The sequence below is a fragment of the Parasteatoda tepidariorum genome, chromosome 1, assembly GCF_982258835.1.
Source record: "Parasteatoda tepidariorum strain Cologne lab strain chromosome 1, Ptep-v5.0, whole genome shotgun sequence".
Lineage (NCBI taxonomy): Eukaryota > Metazoa > Arthropoda > Arachnida > Araneae > Theridiidae > Parasteatoda > Parasteatoda tepidariorum.
The window spans coordinates 120546282-120567431 of record NC_141755.1 but is presented as its reverse complement, the minus strand read 5'-3'; the positions used below and the strand labels follow the sequence as shown (position 1 = coordinate 120567431).

Here is a 21150-nt window from a genome sequence, read left to right as displayed (position 1 = left end):
ATTATTAACAGCTCCGTAAATTCAATTTTTAATAAATGAACTTATTTATATATGCTTGAAATTCATTCATGACACTTTGTTTCTTTTAATTGATATTTTAGTAATAATAAGAAAACGCTGCTACATATTTTGATCCGTTAATAGAATCTAAATGCCGATTCCATAGCAGTATTTCCTTATATTTCTTATCCTAACCCACACAGGGCAAGAATAAAATTTCCCCAGAGGATATATGGATCATTATTTTACAGTTCCATAATTCTCACGCTAACAGCAAAAGGTTTTTTTATTAAACTATCTCCATCGAAGACAGTGGTAAATGTAGCTAGCTATTTAACTTCGTAAATACCCTAGTCTCCTTTGTTGAGTTCATAATAACTGACATAGAATATGTCAAGTTTTATATTTATAGCAATTTACTGCTCTTCAGTTTGCAAAAAATCACAGTTGCGGCTGATATACAGAAAGCGACAAAACATTTTCTGCCATACCTTGTACAAATTGCTTTGCATCGGTGAGGAAATTTTTCTGCGAAGACAGAAATTTTAAATATTCAATAGGTAAAAAGTATTGAATATATTCAATATTCAATAGGTGAAATTGTAGGACGGATTTATCACAAAGCGTAAATTTAAAGGTTGAACTTTTAATTTGATTAAAGCCCATTACAAATACAATTAAAAAATTCTTCTAAAAATGATTCAAAACTTTTATGACTTCCATAACTAAATAATCAATGTGTATTTTAATCATCGTACTGTTTTTTTAACCTTTTATTTATTTTTAAACCTTAATTTTTAGACAGAAAGAAATAAAAATGTAATTAAAAAATTTTAATGCATTTAATGCATTTTTTTAATATTATAAAAACTTTGCACACATAAAAATCGAAACAAAAATTTGAAAATTTTTAGTAAATGATTCTTTCAGTTAAAAAATTTCAATAGAAATAGTTCAAAATTTCATTTAAGTTCAGCTCAACAAATTGAAGTTACATAGTTACTTTAATAAACTTTACACTTGAAGGGATTTGATAATTCTTTGACTGGCTTCAAGTCGTTAGAACGATAGTTGCAACGAGAGGTAGCTTCGCCCTGTTTCATAAAGAATTTTATTTATTTCATAGTAAATATTTAAGACAAGAAAATAACAGGTTCAACTTTGTAAAAACGTCCTTTAAATATCAACTTATGATGCTGCCAATTATAGTTAAATATTGAGTCGAAGCTCCGAATAGAAATATTCACGAGTCTTTGGTTTGATTCAATGTTTTTGAGGATTCTATTAATTGATTCGAATCTATTACTTTAAAGATACTCAAAAATTGGAAAAAAATTTGTTTTCTTCGAATGATTTAAATTCATTCTTACAAACTCTACTCTGTATTTAAAATTTAATTCGTAAAAATATAACTTTTTACTGGAGGTTTTCAACAATTCCGAAATTAAAATATAATATCACTCACTCATGTGATAAAAAAGTAATGCATGAAAAAGTATGAAGCACTGATGCAAAGATTTAACTTTCTTTAATTTAACAAAATGATTCAGTTAAAAAAGTTTTTAAAAAATTATTATATTTTACAAATAGCCTATAATTAAACAAAAAAAAAGAAAGATATTGAAAAATAGAAACTTTAAATGTAACGAATGACATTAATGTAATTAGAAAAAATTGTCTATGTTTATAGATAAATAAAATGATGAGAACAATTTTTCAATAAATAGAACACTAAAAACAAAAAAGCATACATAATATTAATTTGTTAACTTTTCTAGATAAATAGTACAAACAATTTTAAGTACATATTATTCAAAACATAAAGCATACATTTACACAGAAATATTATACAAAATACTATTACCACAGTTTGCTTTCTTTAATTTTTTTTTATATTTTCATTTTTTTTTCCATATTTTTAATATTATATTTTTTCTTTTTTCACCTTTTTTTTTCTTCTTTTTTTTTCTTTTCTCTGTATTTTCTTTTTTTTATGTATTTTTTAAATTTTTCTATATTTTTTTACTTTATATTTTTTTAAATATTTTTTTTTTAATATTTCTTACTTTTTTTTTTTTTTCTTTTTTTTTTTTTTAAGCAAACTGTTAGATTGTTTACATAATACATAGGTTCAAAAGATTACAATCAAGTAAACATTGGATTTGCAAGTGTTTCATGGAGGCTTAAATTGGTTGGATGTATGTTATATATAATGTCGAATTGGATTTTTTAAGTAATTGGTTAATAGATCACTTTTAAAAAAAATTGAGTGTATTTCAAAGGAAAAAATTTTTTTTCAAAAAAAAAAATTCACATTTAAGGAAATAGTAACATGGAATAAAAAATTTTATACCCCCTTTTTACGATGGAGGGGGGAAATAGGTTTTCTTAATGACAAGAATTATAAATAAATGAATTAGCACAATAAATAAATGAATTAAATAAGTATATAAACATGAATAAACAAATGAATTAAATCAAATAACTTTTAAAAGCCCAAGAAAATCCATTCTAACCAAAAACAATTTTTCAAAAAAAAAAAAAAAAAGATCACATTTAAAGAAATAAAAAAAAAAAATTAAAAATTTGGAATAAAAAGTTTTATACCCCATCTTTTTAATTTGTTACGATGGGGAGAAAAAAGGATTTTCTTGATGGCAAGAATTAGCTATAAATAAATTAATTAAACAAATATAAAATCTTTCAAAACACTGCAGAAAATCCATTTAGTCCGAAAAAACTTTTTTTTAAAAATTCACATTTAATGAAATAAAAAAAAATAATAATTTGGAATATAAAAAACTTTGTGCCCCATCTTTTTTTTTTTGTTGCGATTAGGGCAAATGGATTTTCTTTTGTTTAAATTGATTAAAACTATAAAACATTTAAGATATATAATGATCTAACTGACTGCAGATTTTAAACTAAGACTAAATGAAAAAATTGAGCTATACATTTCTTAAAATGTTTATCTATCAATATAATTAATTTTTAAAAATAAAGTTATTTTGCAGATAAAAGAATAATGTTTATATATTACTTATCAAAATTAAAATACTATAAATTAACAATGAACGATAAAACACTTTTAGAACAAGCCTCCATAAAAACAGCAAGTTTAACAAAGTTTTCATTTTACTTACATAAAAACGATTCAAGAAAAATTAGCAAATAATCACAAGCTTTTAAAACAAATAGGAGCATAATAAATAAACTAAAACATCTTTCTTGAGTAAGTTTGTTTATTTTTAATCACCCCCATTTCCTTGTTTCTGTTATTCGACTGTGTATACTATTATTTTGCGTAAATAGAGAAGCAAAACTAAAGTTATGTTAGTCGTGTCAAAGCTGCTTTTATCAGACAATCGAAAGGTTCGTTGCACATTTTGTGCACAGTATGCACAGTTTCAGTTTTTTAAACCAGGTTAAAAAAAGGTTGGTAAATATGGTTAAAAGAGTTTTTTTAACTTTTTTGCAGGGTTTTGGTCTTCAGACCTATAAAGGTGTCCCAGAAATCGAATACGATTGGCCTGAATAACATGAACTATGCCTGGTTGCATATACTTTTTATATAACTCATGATTGTAAAGGGTGCACCATTTGTTATTCTCATAGACTGCACCAAATATTCTTCTTAGTATCCCTCTCTCAAATATCAGCAATTTGTTCTCTTTTTTATTAAGAGTCCAGCACTCACTACCATATAGGATCACAGGCCGTAAGAGTGTTTTGTATATGTTAATTTTTGTCTTTTTAGAAATTCACTTTTTAGTTGGCGTTTTAAACCAAAGTAGCACTTGTTTGCCATTGCTAAACGGCTATTGATTTCAGTATTTGTGACATTTTTGCAGGTAACAGTAGTCCCAAGATATTTAAATTCATCAACAGCTTCAAAGTCATAATCATTCACATGAAAGGGCATTCATTGCCTTAGTGAGTCCTCTGTTTATATCTATGTGTTTAGTTCTGTCAGCATTAATGATTAGTAGCCCCATTTCACTAGCTGCTACTTCAAGAGCTTTGGAGTTCTCCACTACTGATTGTCTAGATCTTCCTATAATATCAAGATCATCTGCATAAGCAAGAATTTGAGTAGATCTTTGAAAGATACTGCCTTTTACATTGATTTCAGATGCTCTGATTTACTTTTTCAAGTGCCATATTAAATAAAAGGCAGGCAAGTGTATGCCCCTGCCTCAGACCACCATCAGTGTAGAAGAGCTCGGAGAGTTAATTTTGCAACTCACCTCTGCACTTGACTCTTCTGAGTGTTGCCTTTGTCAAGTTAATAGGGGGAATACCAAATTCCTCCATTGCTTCATACAACTTATTTCTCTTGATACTGTCGTATGCTGCCTTAAAGTCAATAAAAATAGGAAAAGTCTCAATGTTAAATTCGTTTGTCTTCTCAATAATTTGTCTTAAAACTTGTATTAAATCGGTTGTAGATTTTTCTATAAACCACACTGTTAACTTCCAACCACCTTCTCCACGTGTGGTAAAAGTTTTTTATATAATACATTGGAGAAAATCTTGTATGCTGTATTCAAGAAGGTGATCCCCCTACAACTTTTACAATCCATCAAATCTCCCTTTTTGTAGATTAGGCAGATAAAATCATCATCCCATTCAATAGGCATCTGTTCCATGATGGAATGCAGGAAATATGTGTTATCTCGGCATTAAGCACGAAGAGCTTCTAACCTATTCATCGAATCTAGTAAGTCCTAAATTATAATGTCCTAAGTTCACAAGATATTTGTAAGATATCTACACAATATAAGTCCATTGCAGATGTTGGGCCTGCGTTGCACTGAAGAAAATCATCATTGGGATGGGGTATTCCCCTGAAGAAGTGCCTGAAGAAGGCTGAGTGCCTCCTGATTTCTCAAAAGTTCTTGTAACTCTTTCATTAGAGTAACCAAACGATGAGCTGAGGTAGCTGTAGTTGAGGCTTTGTTGTTGAATCTTTTTCTCCTGGGGCCTGACCTCGCACCCAGAGAAGTTCGAGATATGATCCTTACTGCAATTGCAGCAGGTAGGAGGTGTGTGCTTGCTTTTTTTTGCACTGGAATGAGTAGTGCCCTCCGGCACACTTCATACATCTTGTATCGGAAGGGCAGGTACGCTGAGAGTGTCCGAAGCCTTGACATCTAAAACACTGTATCGGCCCCCGGCCGCCATGAAATTTCTCTACACAAATCGGAAAGTCCTTAATGAATTCGATATGGTAGATCTTCATGTAGTTCTCGATCTCTGGTATGATGATGAGGAACAGTGGGAATGGCCTATAGGCCCCGCAACACTTTCTTTTTTAATTGAACAACTTTCAGTATTTCTAAATTCTGTTTCCCTAATTCAAGGGAAATATTGTCCGTACTAAAGTCCGTACAAAGGAAGCCCTCGGATGAGAACTTTTAGGTTCTTGGGAGGTTGAGCTTTATGAACATTTGTGGATGGCTCTGGGACTTTTTCTGTGCTCTCCTCCGGAGTTTCCATCGGGACTGGAGTCGGCTTCACTGGCGAATTTAGAGGGTCAGAGGAACAGTTAGTATGCTTTGTTGAGTCTACATTAGTTGAGTTCTTCTTATTATTCCTCTTTCTCTTTTTGATAGGTGGCTCCTTAGGATTTTCAGTCTGGGGTTTTGTCTCAGAGGCCGAAGGCTCCTCACAGGGTTCCAAGTATTGGTCAGGTTCAGTAGCATTGGTTGTGACCAATTTCTCAGTTGTTTGAGCTATGGGAACTGGGTCTTCTTTCTTTGCTAATTCCATTTCCTCCTGTTTCTGCCTGCTTAATCTGTACATGATGTAGTGGGCAATTTCACTCCTTTGAGTGATGTAACGTCGATGAGATCTATCAAAAGTAGGATACTTTCTGTAGAAATATCGGAAAGAGTCATCAATTTTGTACAGTTCCTCTAAGGGAAACTGTAGGTAGAAGGCTTCAGTTTCAGACTTCTCTAAGTTTCCGGGTGAATTATATTGCGGGGGAATCCCGCAGTTAGCAAGTATATCATCTAACGATGACTCATCAAATGGCAGTACTTGAGAGCGGCCGGAAGGGAAAACCTTTCCGCAGTGCGCTGTTCTGTGATACGGCATTGGTCGATCAGAGAAAAAACACGTCCTCACTAGTCAAAGGCTTGAGTCGATCTCTCTGTCGGCATCTGTTCCAATTCCCATATCCTGCATATATCTTGGATTGCCCTGATCAATGCTGGTTCCTTAATTACTGGCAATGTCGAGTATTTTCTAATCCATTCATATCTTCGCAACTATTATAATCTCATATCTTCTGAACTGACTCTTACTTGTATTATTTTTACAGACAGGCCAGACCATCTCAAAGTGTTTTTTTTTTTTTTTTGGGAGTTAGTTACAGGCACATATGTTTGGAATAGCTTGACATTTGAGATTGAAGTTTCAATTTTCAGGGCAAATTCTGTGCGAATGTTGTATTTTTTTCTTCAAAAGTAAGTTGGTCAACAATTTTTTGACATCGCAGCATGTAAGATTGTTTGATCACTATCATTAGAGCCTTGAAATTGAAGCTTGTCTCATCATTTTTGTTTTTCATGAGCCAAAATGCATAAATTTGAACTGGTTACTAAAAAATGGTTCCTTAAGTCCTAATGAACTGATCGTTTAAGCTAATCAGTTTAACTTCTTAGAAATAAGATTTTTGACAGTTTGTATCAGGCTTCCTCATAACCTTTTGTTGATATCACTCGTTATTTTAAAACGAATCACAAGCCCAGATTTTCGAGCTATTCCTAAGAATTGAGAAGTGTTCAAAGTGTTCTCTGAAGTGTTCAAAGCTCAATTTAAACAATTTGAGTAAACTGCTTTTCTGTAAGCGCAATCATTGAGCTTGTCGCACGTGACTATTCAAGCATTTATCTGACAATTTAGATGGCCTAATAGATTTAAGTTGTCAAATAATTACAATCCATATAACATGCTTACAGTTTTTGTAACATTTCTCGATTTTCGAATTAAAAGTCTAAATGTTGTGTTTAAAATGGTGAATGCTATATTTGAAGCTTTCAAATCTTTCCTCTAAAACTTATTTAACTAAGTTACTTTCTAGCTGTTTATATTCCAGAACGTTTGGATTTTCGATTTCTTTTTCTTTTATTTTTACGTCAATTCAGTTCTCAGAGATTCAATATTTCCAGTTGATTCTGCATATCTTTTAACACACTGTTCAAGAAGCTACTCAAATTCGAGCTCTCATTCAGCGAGTTTACGAACATAGTTTGCACTATTCTTGGAATTCCAAACGTTTGATCGGAGTATGAAGTAGTTTTAAAAAACAGTAAAAATAGTTTGTTTCTTAAAAAAAAATCCAGCTTATTGACCCAACTCAGTGTCTTTAACTTTTTAATCAGTGTGAGGGGGGGGGGTGATTATGACATTCGAAGGAAAGTTTCATTTTTCTGAAAATGTCTGTTTCAAGTATTTCCTATTGTATCTAGTTTTGTAAAACGTTTTGTAATCTTTTACTTATAATACACAATACAATTAAAATATATGCTCTTTTAACTAAAATAATTATAACTACATTCAAATATACACTTGTAAATAAAATTAGCTTTTAAAAATAACATCATAAAGAAAAAAGTTTTAGAGATCAAAAAATTACTAATAACCAGTATAAACAAATACATTTGAAACAAAAATTAACACGATTTTAAAGCTTGATATATTTTTCAAAGTTCAGGCATTGTTTAATAATAATAATTCGTTAAGCTCATAAAGCTACGGTCTAATCTTAGAAATGAAAAAGTTACTTTGGAAAAATGAATTTTCTAGAGAAATTTTTAAGTAAATTAAATAAAAATCATTCTGAATTTAAAACTGTTTAAAAATAATCAAAAAAAGCTTTTAAACATGCAAAACAACTCATCGTTAAAACGAGAAATTCATTAATTTTTATTTGGGTAAAAAGTAAAAGTTAAAAAAGTTTAGAGCTAGCAAAAGATAAATATTATTAAAAGTTTATAAAAGAACAGTTTATTTATCTATAAACATAAACTACGCCTTTGTAATTTTTAAGAAAATGCAATATGCTTAAAACTATTTAAAGAAAAAATTGAAGGAAAAAAATCATTTAGATTATAATAAATCTTTGCATCGGTGTTTTTACTTTTGTAACATTTTTATATATGAAACAAACAAGAAATGAAACTCGAGTTCTAAATATTGAGTGACAGTACAAGCTCTTAAATTTTTGAAATAGAATTTTGACACACATGTCGGCAATGCTGGCATGCTTTGTCGGTATTGCTATAATGAACTGTATCATACATTGTATTAAGAGGACGTTATGAGGATACATTTGAAACCCGATCTAACCCTAACAAAAAAGAAATATTTTCTATTTATTTTTTATCTGAAAAGAATTACTCGGGGCGAAGATTCATATAAAGCATCTGAATTTAAATGAAAATTCTTAAAAGAGTTTGCTTTTTAAAGTAAAAAGCAGATTTACAAAACTTTCAAAGTCTTGTAAAAATAATCACATTTTTTAAAAATTTTCCTTAAACCTCGATCGATGCACACGTTCACGAACGAGAAGCCATCAAAAAATATCCAAAATTTACCCACTACAAATTGATGCTTCGTTTTTTTTTGAAAAAATTTTAAAATAGTATCTTTCCTTAAAAAAAGGGGGGTATTTGAGATGTTTTAGAGGTATAAAATATTTTCAAACTATGAAGCAAAACTCACATTTACAAAGATTTGCCATTTTAAACTGCGTATTGCCGTTCTACAACTTTTTCTTATAATTAAGAAAGCTACTAAGTTTAAAACACATATCGAAATAAAAGTCTTACTGATCGTGTATAATAAAACGTTTCCCGACAAAGACTTTGATCATAGATGATTGGTGCAACTGAGAACAGACGTTTTTAAAAAGACTGCTGCGATCGATTAGAAACTGGCAGAAAATGTTTTCGCTTTTTGTTAAACCACCTTACACTGTCAAAACTTTTCATTACGGCGCTTTACTAACGTTATCTTGCTGGAAAAGATTTCTATTAATTTCTATTTCATAACAGAAATCCCTTGTATCAAACTTCATTAAAGATTGATAACACCAAAATTTTTTTTTCGTGAAGTAAAGAAAATCTTAAATAAAATAAAAAAGTACTTTTTGTAAAATAAAAAAAATATATGAAATCTCTAAAATAAATTGCTTTTCCCACATATCTGGAATACTAAGGTGAATTTCAAGCATTTATAAAACAAGCAAGGGCTAAGAAATTCTTAATTTGTGTGTTATGCACACGGATAGCTTCGAATCTTGTTCAATTTTAAACATCAAATTAAGAAATAACATTTTGGGAACAGCAATCTAGATACAAATTTAGTTATATTTTGAAACAATGCATTTATAATTATTGATAACATCAACAAATTTGGTTGCAGATTACATGGAATCACTAACTTATTACTTCTCTGGTAGTTCATGGTTGTAGAAATGTTTGAATTTTTTCACAAGATTCAGATAATTTAGGTTTAAGTAAATTATCAGTTTTTAATGAAATGACTTCTTGATAATTTTAATTAATATAAAGGTTACGGGGATTTCTTAGTTTCTTTTAGAGATTTGATATCACATTTCCGTCAACTTTTTACTCCATTTCTTCAAGTTTTGAGACGACTAATCATGTACTGATACATTCAAAGAATATTTAGTTTCATAAAACTGTTTCAAAAGAGTAATTTTTTTAATTAAAAAAGTGTCGTTAAAGTAAAGAGAAAAGAAACAGTAAAACTAACTTTTTTTTAAAAAAAAATTGCTCAAAATTTGACAATTTTCCAAATGATCTGTAATTCCAAATTTTCCAAATGTTCAGAAAAATTGCTCGAGGATTTAAAAAAATTTTTTGTTTTAGATTCAAATTTTTTTTCTTTAATAAACCTTTGCATGAGTCACTTTTTTCCTAACATTTTTCTTTGTACTTCATTCAACAAGCACTAAAATTTACGTAATAAGTTACAAGTTACTTAATATAAGTTAATGCGCTAATAATTTCTGAAAAATTTTTGAGACAAATTTACACTTCTAAGCAAATTCATTTCAAAATTTGAAAAAAATGTCACCACTTTATAAACAGTGTTGTATTAAGAGGACGTTACGTGGATGCAGTTGAAACTCATTATAAACCTTTCAAAAAATAAATATTTTCTTATTTTTTTTATCTTAAGAGAATTACTCGGGGCGAAACATTCCGCTCAGAAAAAACAACGGAAACAAAATAAATAAAAAATAATTCTTAAAAAGAGTTATGCTTTTTTAATTTAAAAAGCGGGTTTACAAAATGTTCAAAGTCTTTTAAAAATAATGAAATTTAGTAAAAATTTTATATACCTCGATCGATACAAACGTTAACAAACGGGAAGCCGATGAAAAATTATGAATATCCAAAACCTTCCAACTACTCACTACAAAGTGATACTTCGTTTTTATTTTAAGAAAATATGTGAAAACATGATAAGATCTCAATTTAAAAAGATCAGCGGAACCATTAAAATCCAATCTATTCATTAAAAAAATATATTTATTTAAAATAATTCATAAGAAAAATACATAATTGCAAAGATATCGCAAAGAGATGCATAAAAACACTCAAACTCATACGTAAATTGAGCATGGTTAGATATGACATTCCTTATCACGAGCTATAGGAAGATTTCTTCAATAAGTTTTAAAAGCTACACCAATATATTTGAAAATCATTTTGTGACAGGAAAAGAGGTTTTTCGCTAACGATCGTTTTAATATTAAGGTAACCATTTAGCACAGTGTGCAACAGCTAATATTAGCAGCTAATATAGCTAATATTATCTTTGGCATTCTATTAATAAAATAATTAATTCGGTTCACAGGATTGCTAAAATGTACAACAAAATTGCACATTTTCATGAGCTTTGCCATTTGAAATTGTTCATATTTTATTTTTATAACTACTAATAATACACTACTAAAGTTTAAAACACATTAAATAACAGAGAACTCGTACTATACAAATATCATCTTATAATAGAAAATTTTATCTGACAAAAACAGCCTGTTGCTGTGAATTAGAGGCTAAAGATATCTTCTTAGGGCAGAAAATGTTTTTGTCTCTTTTGTCACCTTGAAATTCCGAAATAATTTTGCCACAAATTTTTATTATGGAGCTTTAAACAGCATTTCTCATGAATATGTAAATAAATGTTATATTGTGCGTCCATGCGCAATTACTGTTTTACAAACCAAATGAAAAGGAAATTAAGAATGATTGACGTCTATGAAGTTTTCCACATAGTATTAAACATTTAATATATGATCAATCGGAATTGCGGATATAGGTGGGAGCATTAATAATTACTTAATATAATACCATACTAATTATTTCTTTCCAAATGCCATAATTCTAATTTCAAAATTCTTCGGAAATGACATTTACCTTGTTAATCACTTTTTGGTACAATTAATAATATTCAAAATAGTTTTGCTTCATTGAGTAAGTTTGATAAAAATATTTAAAGCAGCTAAATTTTCATATTTCTTACGATATAAGGAATCAAGTTAATTTTAGAAGAAGAAAAAACATACTAAATTATTAAAGTTTAATTAGTTTCATTTTTCTATGATGAAATTCATGTCCTGAAGAAACGCATATGTGTGATGAACAGGAATAGATATTGAAATTGTTAAATTTTATGCATAAGTTATGAAATATTTTGAAACATAGCTACACGTCTAAAATAATAAATTAAATTGCTCTTTAAAACATTTCCTTTGTTACCGTTTTTTAGCACTAGTTGCACGGAACATAAAGTTATCGACATATTTTCCATCTTTCAAAACAAATAGAAAAATAACTAATACTTCTTTCGAAGCTTAAGGTTGTCGAATTGATGCTTGCACGAAATTTATTTAATTCATGTCTCGGTTGTCCACAAAAGCATTTAATTCAAACAGCAATTTTTTAGAAATCATCGCCTGATTTATTTTCCAAATCATCTTTACACTAATGACATTTTTCCGTTCCGAGACGACTAATCATTTACTGATTGTTTAAATCAATTCATAGTTTTTCACAATAGAGTTTAAAACTACTTGGTTATTCTCTATCTAACGTAGAAAGTTAAGACTAAGCGTGTAAAGAACTGCTTTTTGCTGAGAACCACCAGAAACAAAACATTTCTAACAGACACAATGTAAAGTATTTGGAATCTCAATGTTATTAGTTATTCATTTTTTCAAAAATTCATCATAACTATTTATGCTAAAGTAATGCTAAATAACAATACAGTGTTTAGATAAGTTATATTTTATGGCTGTAGGAAGCTGTATTAGGTTATATGTAGGTGTTATTAATGCTATCTAAACAGTTATTTGTTTGATAAAAAGTTAGTTTTCATGATGGAAAGAAGCACTGATATTAGAATAATTTTCTGCAACAGGTAAAAAATAAAGCGATACTGTTATGAATTATAGTTTGTTTAAGAACTTGTTTGTTATTTTTTGTGTAGAAGAAACAAAATCACCTTTAGTTTATAAATATTTATATTTACGCCATTTTTTTTCGAGTTTTATTGAGGAAGCTAGTATTTAATATTATATTAAAGTGAGGAAGCCATATTTTTTAAATTTTAAAATGCTACTCAAAATTAATATTTATGCTAGAAATTATTTATATTTGTATTTGAGAACAGAAATCTTGCTTAAATCAATAATCTAAAATCAAGGAAATATTTTTAGTACTTCAAAAAGAAACCAATATGAATAAAAAAAAATTACGCATAAGAATTGAAATTTTATAATTTATGAAATTTTATAATTTTTTTAAGTCAGAATTTTAGATATAAATTTCTTTTTTAATTATCAGAAAAATATTTAAAATATAGAAAGCTTTTAACAATGACAATATGGAAATTGTCCCTTTCTATTTTTGAGAAAATTCTCATGTCTTAATTTTTTTTTTTGAAAAAAAAAAGGACTTTTTATGATGCATTAGAGGGAAATCGATGCATGTCTTAAAACTATTAACATAAAGAGAAAGATTTGAGAATTTTATGGTTGGGTGAGATATACTTATGATCGGGTATAAAAGACTTATACAGCTTAACCAAAAGAAATACAAGTTAATAGATTCAAATGGTGCACAAAAATAAGTCTGACGCAAAAATAAATGGAAAAACAAACAAAATAAAATAAAACTAAGATATTTCGTGTTCTAGAAATTCGTATTAGCTTACAGCAAATAACTACTTATTAACAATGTTTTCAGGAGGGAGGGGGAGATAATACCTCCTAGGGCACACCTAGCTGATTGTGGTACCAATGCGAAAACGATGTGAATTTATGAGCATCGATAAGCATAAGTGAAAATAAAGAGTTTGCCTTTCTATAGTTATAAAAATAGCAATAGTGAAAGTTTATACAGTCACATGAAACCAGTGTTGTCGTATGGCAACGTAAATCTTAAGGAAAAACTGATTTCAATCATAGAAAATTTAGATTACTGTGAAAGAATTTTTTTTTTTAATTTAAATTAATGCGAAGTAGTATAAAAATTAGAAAAATTATCTTAATTGGAGCGAAAAAATAGAGCGTATCTAAAAAATTTTCTGCGACAATTTAAAATTTTTGTGCTTTTAATATACTTCGGTTGACAAACTAAAGCCGTTAAAATACTATAAACTGTGACCTTCACTTATTATACTTAGCAAAAAGTTTTCTGTAAAGCTTATGCTGCATTTTATATGATGATTAATAGTAAATAATAAACCAGCTGAAATTGTCAATATGCTATAGAAATGCATTTCTTAAATAAATTTTCAAAATTTTTATTAATTTATCAAATAACTAAAAATATATACTTTTATTTAACATAAAAATGATTTTTAAGAAATTTTCTAACCGTCTTTTTAGCTTTAAAGTAATTTTTAAGTGTTTAAACTAATTTTACATCATTCAGTTAAATGAAATAAACACAAATATAAATGTAATTTGAATATAATACAAATATAATCATAATGAAAAAAGTACCCGCATAAAGTATTCAATATTGTAATCTATTGCTCCTGATTCAAACTCTCAAGTTTATATTTAAATGAAGACTTGCATTTTTTGTCTTTCTTAACTACTATACTTTCAGCACGATGTTGAAAAGAAATTTGATATTTTTTAGAAAAAATAAAGATAACTAACACTTTTTACTAAAAAAGACCTAATCAGATCTGCAACCCTCGTTATTTGTGATATTTTCTGACGGATTTGCAATCATGAAAACTTATTTTTGTAGAAACTATAAAAAATGACTCCTACAAAAAAATTAGATTTCACATTCAAATATTATTTTCTAACAAGTTTGAAAATGTTTTTTCCACTTTTTTTAAAATAAAAATCAACCGAATTAATATCGCTCTAACGACCGGACGGTTTCTTAGTTTTCTTTTAAATGTAGCCAAATGTGTATTAATAATTAGGAATTATCCCATAAACGTGAGTTTATATGAATATCTATTAGGAGTTCATATCTTCTAAACTAAGTTCAAAATATGAAAAGATAAGGAGTTGACATCACTACAAATCAATTACATGAATAAATTGATAAGTTGAATGTATAGTTTAATAGTAAACGGCGCAAGGAAGTTGCTACGGATCTAATCACTAACTTTATTAAGTAATCAATGCAACAAAATCAAACAGTTTTAAAAACCAAGTCTTGAACAAAAAAAAAGGAGGGAACGATTACTATTCTACGTCTGAGTCTGTAAAGTTGTAGATACTTAAATTCTATCAAATTTTGCAATAGAAAATAACAAATTTGTTTTCAGCTAATTTTCAAGTTCTGATAGAGCTTTCATAATGAAATATTTCATAAGGGCTTATGATTACATTCTGGAAAGAATGTGTAATAAAATAAACAGTGCGTTTTTAAAAGGAAACGTTTAACTTAAACTGAAATGTTTCATGCATTAGATTTTGTCACAGTGGTCGGAATTAACTTTCGTTGAATAAATTTAATGTGTAAACAATAAGGAAAAAAAAACTCCTTAAAAAAGCACTTCAAGCACTTTTAGTAAAATATCATTTAACTTTCAGATATCTCCAAAGCCTATCAAGGTAAATGAATAAATGTTCAATTCTTTGGATCATTGTCAAGGTCGCTGAAAGCTGACAAAAATGACCAAGATTGAAATAAAGGGCGTTTTTATTTGAGAAGGTTACTGTCTTTAGCCTTTAAAGATTAATAATGATTCTTCTTTAATTATTATTTCGAATATTAATTAATAACAATTCTTCTATCAGCGGCATAAAATTGAAAGCATTATTTTCTGACAGTATTGCGCAGAAAATAATATTCAGGAGATAAATACCAGGTAAAAAATATACCTAGTTATGTCAAAAAATTATATAAATATTAACATTACTAAAGAACTTTTTGGTTGCTCATCATTTGATTTTATTTGTCTTTCTAGTAAAATATATTATAGAAACAAAATTCAGTGACAAGTATAAATGTGCAATCATAAATAATTAATGCAGTTGTTTATGATAAATTGAATTCTAATTGTTACAAGTTTATTGTAATATATCATTCATTTTTCATTTCATAGAATGAAAAATAAAAGCTGGCAAGTTATTAATTAAGTAATAAGAAAATGTTCTTTTAAAAACATTGTGAGCAAACAGTAAAAATCACAAAATTTTGTTTCGAAAAAATGTTCTTAACAATGATAAATATTTTTGTTGTTAACCATAAACTTTTATTCTTATTATTGGAGTTCATATTAGAAAATAAACTATCTCATAAGTTTGATTACATTTTGAAACCCTTCGTCGAAGATTTAATTGTTTTTTTAATGTATAGTGAAAAAAAATATTTTTTCGAAATCTATCAATATTTTCCTAGAAAGCGTATCAGACCCGTATCCACAATATTTGCCCGGAGGAGGGGGAGTAAACAAAAAATATATATATTTTTTTAATAATTTTTCTAACAATATTCATCCGCAACATTTGCTACCAAATGAATGTACAATGCCTTTAACTTTAAAAAGGAATAGTATTCACCTATAGTGTCGTTCATGTTTTTTAAATAAATGACAAAAGCTTTACTGTATATTATCTACTTATCAGGATAAGTTATCTAACTTGGATAAAATCTCACAACTGACAAGAAAGCTCTGTTAACCTGGGAATAAACTTTTATTCAACTAGTTTGACAATGCAGACTATCTTCTTCATAGTTATAAATTATATAGTCACACCTCAAGCAATTTGCATGTCGAAAATGTCGTCATGCCAATTACAGCAATTATGCAATAGTTCACAATGTCCATTGCAGCAGTGGTTAACATGTTGAACTAAAGTTTAGCTTTGATATCGGAAGTTATTTTCTTAAATATAATTATCTAAAAACATTATTCATAAATAATATTTTGTTCGTAGCTTTATAATTGAATTCAATTTTATATTATTTTAGAGGGAAAACTAAAGCAATTTTGTTTCAAACAAGAAAAAATTATTAAAATGTTCCATATTAAAGAATTATATCTGTCTGAAGCTTGTGGAGAACTTGAAGCAGGACTTTTCTTTGATAACAGATATCACTACGAAATATGTAATCACGCGTAAATAAGGCTACCAATAAAAATTCCAAAATATTTTTTTTAATGGTGTAAAATTATCCAGTGAAATAATCTAATTTCAATATTAACAAATATCTATATGTAAGGTAGGCATGTAACATTTAAAATATAAAAAATAAAGCATTAATTATAAAAGATTTTTAAGACACTATCCATTTTTAAGTTTGTTCAAGAATTAAGATCGTCGTACTCAGTAACAGAATTAATGCAGCACAAATTTATTTATTTTGTTTTGGAGATAAAAAAAATCCAAACACGGGCTCTGCAGATAAGTCTTAGAATATTTTTTTCTTGAGGCTTTAAATCAATTCAGTGATTTCTATAGTTGTTGTGTCACAAAGCATACATGAGACAGTTCGAATGTTTTACAGTGAATATTTTAAAACTTTCAACAGGAAAGCAGTCAAGCCTTCGTGAACACCATTTAAATTACATGAAATCGATGTGAATTTACTTGGGATCAAATTTAATTCAGACCTTATAATCAAAAGATTTAAAAGCAACTACACAGCACCAAACTCAAACGGCATTACGCACCCAAGAGGTCAAAAAATGAAATTGCGTTTAAACCAAATTTTTTTCAAGTAGCAAGAGAGCTTTCAATCTTGAGGTTCCTATCTGTAGGGGAAAATGGAAAGAATTTGCAGATGAAAAATAACACACAATTGTGTGCCTCAACTTCTCAACCCTCACGTTCTGGTTGTACACACAAAGAACTTTTCCCTTTTTTTTGTTGAAAAAAGTAACTATTTTTAAACATATGATAGATGGGTTTGTTAATGTTATTCATTTTAGCATAAGTATAGAGGAACTTTCGGTAAAAAACCTTTCTCACCAAATAGCTTCATCTAACATAAAACAGTGATGGTTTATTTTTGACGCAACTCTGGTTTTTTAAACTTAAACATTTTATTCCACCTCCGATATTTCGAGATTTTTCACTACCTTTTTACTATTCTAATACAGACTTTACTCTAAAGTCTTATATTTTAAAATGCTGACTTTTGCAGAGGTGCCAACTTTCCAATTTAGCTATCAGACATCAGAGCTCCAAAATATAAACGGAATATAAATTAGAGCAATTTTAAGGTGTATATACAACCTAATATGATAAAGGTATAAAATTTTAATAAAATTATGCATGGATTTAGTATTAAACAAAAAATAACATTTAGATAAAAAAGAAACTATTTTAAAAATTATGCAAAGTTGAAACTTTATAAGATGGTAAAATGAAATGGAATGAATTTTCAAGGTCTTAGTTCATTAAAAACTAGCCTTCACGGTTTTTTGTCATGTTGCACTTGAACCTTAAAAAATTTATGATCCAGCATCAGTTTTAGTTATCCTTCTAATATGCTCTTCCATAAGGAGAGAAGTTTAGCTTATTGGAAGGAAATATAAATAAAGTTTCTTTCTCTTTTTTATAAGTTTCTATCAAAACATTGTTTTTTCTTACTTGTAGAATTGTTTGAGGAGTAGAAAAAAATCTCAGATTAGTTGCAGACCATAAAAATTTCATAACTCTTTGTAACGGAGAGGAAAATAAGCTTACTTTAAACTGCTTATTATGGAAATTCTTAAAAAGTATAAATTTTATTATTTGAAAGTAAGTAGTAATTTTGACAATGAAAGCGTAATGATTGCGGATAAATTGTAATTGTTGGCACCCCTGCTTTAATCGATATAGACTCGAAACAAAACTACAACTTTCTGAGCTTGCTTTGAATAGAAAAAATAAGGCATCACACTCGTAGGGCACCACAATCTCAGCATGTCCGCAACCACTGAACCACAAAAAGGCTTTGACAGTTAAATGATAGAAGTGTGCTTTAAATAAATTCAGAGCTTCGAAATTTGTAAGTTAAAAACTTTAAGAAAAACACTATTTTGAACTGTGGCAAAATCGTTCTACGAGTTGCATGATGTCATTGTAGGAGCTTATTGTGAAACGCTGTTACAAAAAGATAACTTTTATTCAAATGAGGAATAGATGTTTAGTAGTACTAATGAATAAAGCCACATTCATTTTTAAAAAAATTGGGGCCCTTTTATTAAGTATTTTAATTGAATATAATTCATAATAAAGAGATTGTAGACACCCTAAAAATAAAAGTGCCATTTAAATGGCGGTTCATTAAGGGCTGGAAAAAAATTCCCCTTTTTCTTTGTTTCACAATAAGTTATTACAATTAGGGTTTCTAACACGTGATTCGGAACTCCCTTTTTGTTAATGCTTCGTACCTTCTCCCTAAACCCCTTTTAAAATCCCCAGAACATATGCCTACAATATTCCAGCTTTATCATTTTAAAATACCACTCAGAAGTATATGGACGTTTAAAATTGCTTATAATCTTATCATAGATGCAGTTACAAATGAAGGCAACAGAAAATACAGAAAAAATTTCCAGCTTAGAATATAAATATCCATTGCAAAATTTTGTTTTGAAATATATTTTTCTGTACTTAATTATTTTTCTTTCATTATTAAAATTCGATATTTTGCAGTCGATCAAACTCTAGTTTTTAGATTGAAAATTTGGCCCAAAATTCGGTAGCTTTTGCATTCTAATCAAATGTATTAATAATAAAAAAGTATCACTTGAAAGAATAGGATTTTCTGAGCATTTATCAAGCTATGGATAAGTTTGGAAGTGAAGTATTTGCAGCTCGGAGACAAAAAATTTTAAAGAAATTTAATTTGTGTAGGTGCAATACGCATCGCTTTTTTTAATTTTTTATTTGGTTTCAATCAGAGTAGAGGGGGTTCTGAACCTTTTTCCTTCTCATCTCCTGAAAAATTCCACTTCCTCTTGAATGATGAGATGGAGTTACTCAATTTTCGCAATTACTTTAATAAAAAAAAACTATTTAGACAATAAATACTACATAAATTGCCCTAAACGCGAGCGTTAATTTAGATTTAATTTAAAATTCATGGTAGGAGAAAATAAAACAAAAGAATGTATAAGATTAAAAGATTGTAAGAGGTAACACAATGCTTGAAAATTGAAAATGCACAACAGATTAAGAAGTTATTTAACTTTTAGTTGAAAAAAATTGTCTTTCTATTCAAAATGTAAAACTTTTACTGTCGTGTCTACTTTTTACAGATTTAAAAAAGTGTCACACAAATATAGCTTTACGCCACTGATTTTTTTTTCTTTCATAGAACCACAAACAACAAACTACTGATTATAAATGTAATATTTTCAATAATTATAATAAGTTTATTCATATTATAATAATTTTATTCAAAAATTAACCTTTTAACGTTAAGGGTAATGCCATCAAAATAGTTCAAACTTAAGCCTTACTTTTATTTTAATCACATGCCTAATTAAAGTAATATTTGTAATTAATATTAGTTTTGATTAATTTAGTTTAATTTAATTACTCTTCCGACATTTACAAGAAATACATAAGTAATTTCAAATTCTAATCATTCCTATTTTAATAAGTTAAATTCGTTTTATAAACAATGTTTCTCAGTTACATATGTTTATTCTGAGAAAGCAAGAGTGTTTTTTTGTCTGATTCTGTAACTTAATTAGATATTTGAAGTAGTTCCTTTAAGTCAATATGATTGACAGTTAATTCGAGAAATTCTGATCATTACTATAACTTTTCATATATTGGGATAACTTTTTCATATTAAATTGTAAGCTGTATTAAATTGTAATCTATCAAAAGTACCCTCAGATTGTCCCGTATTTTAAATCTTTACCCTGATATTATTTAACCGAATTTGATCGATGTATGAAAAGTTATCCCCTAATATATCACTACTAATAAATATTCAAACAATGAATGTTTACCCATAATGAATAGTTAATTTTCGTTTGCAATACGAAAGATTGTTTCGATTTTTTTTTTTTTCTTTTTTGCTGCTTCTAAATGGCTTTTTAAATAAATTTCGCTGCATTTAATACATTGTTACGAATTTGAGTTATCAATTTCTGAAGCATTCAATTTGGAACGATTCTATCGTCATTTCACATTTATGAATTTTTCAACTCCTTTTATTTTTAATACATTGTTATTACGCTTTGCGAATTTCAATTTCGAGTAATTACTTTTTGACATGTTCGGTTGAATAATGATGTCACGTCATTCGGGGATAGTTTTTTCGGAAGTTACTTATTATACGACAGTTAGGAATTATGATCAAGTCCGTTTGATCATGGGCCGCTGGAGTCAGAAAGTCTCGTTTTATATAAATATGTGATACCATGGGTCGAGAAGGGAGATATATGTGATCATGGTCTTGATAATGTCTGGCAAAATGGGTGCAATCAAGACGATCGAACACATGGATCAAGACATATTGATCAGATTAGGTGGAGTTGAGTGGACATTTGAGCTATGAACATTACGACATGATACATACGGGAAGCACTGATACAAAAATTCCTAAAAAATAATCTGAAAATGTACTTATCTATTTCCGGCCCTGTCCACAATGACGTGCAACTTGCTGTTCCTGT

The 21150-nt window shown here is 28.4% G+C and overlaps 1 protein-coding gene across 5 annotated transcripts in view; it reads right to left on the bottom strand.

The window, feature by feature from the left end:
• Positions 1 to 21150, bottom strand: part of LOC147816817 (uncharacterized) — a 96052-nt gene that overhangs the window by 39688 nt on the left and 35214 nt on the right. For all 5 annotated transcript variants that reach the window (XM_087159648.1, XM_087159675.1, XM_087159727.1 and 2 more), the window contains one exon: positions 1 to 21150. This exon is cut by the window's left edge and continues 14056 nt beyond it. In XM_087159648.1, the coding sequence (XP_087015774.1) occupies positions 5380 to 6102 (723 nt within the window). In that variant the 5' untranslated portion in view covers positions 6103 to 21150 and the 3' untranslated portion in view covers positions 1 to 5379.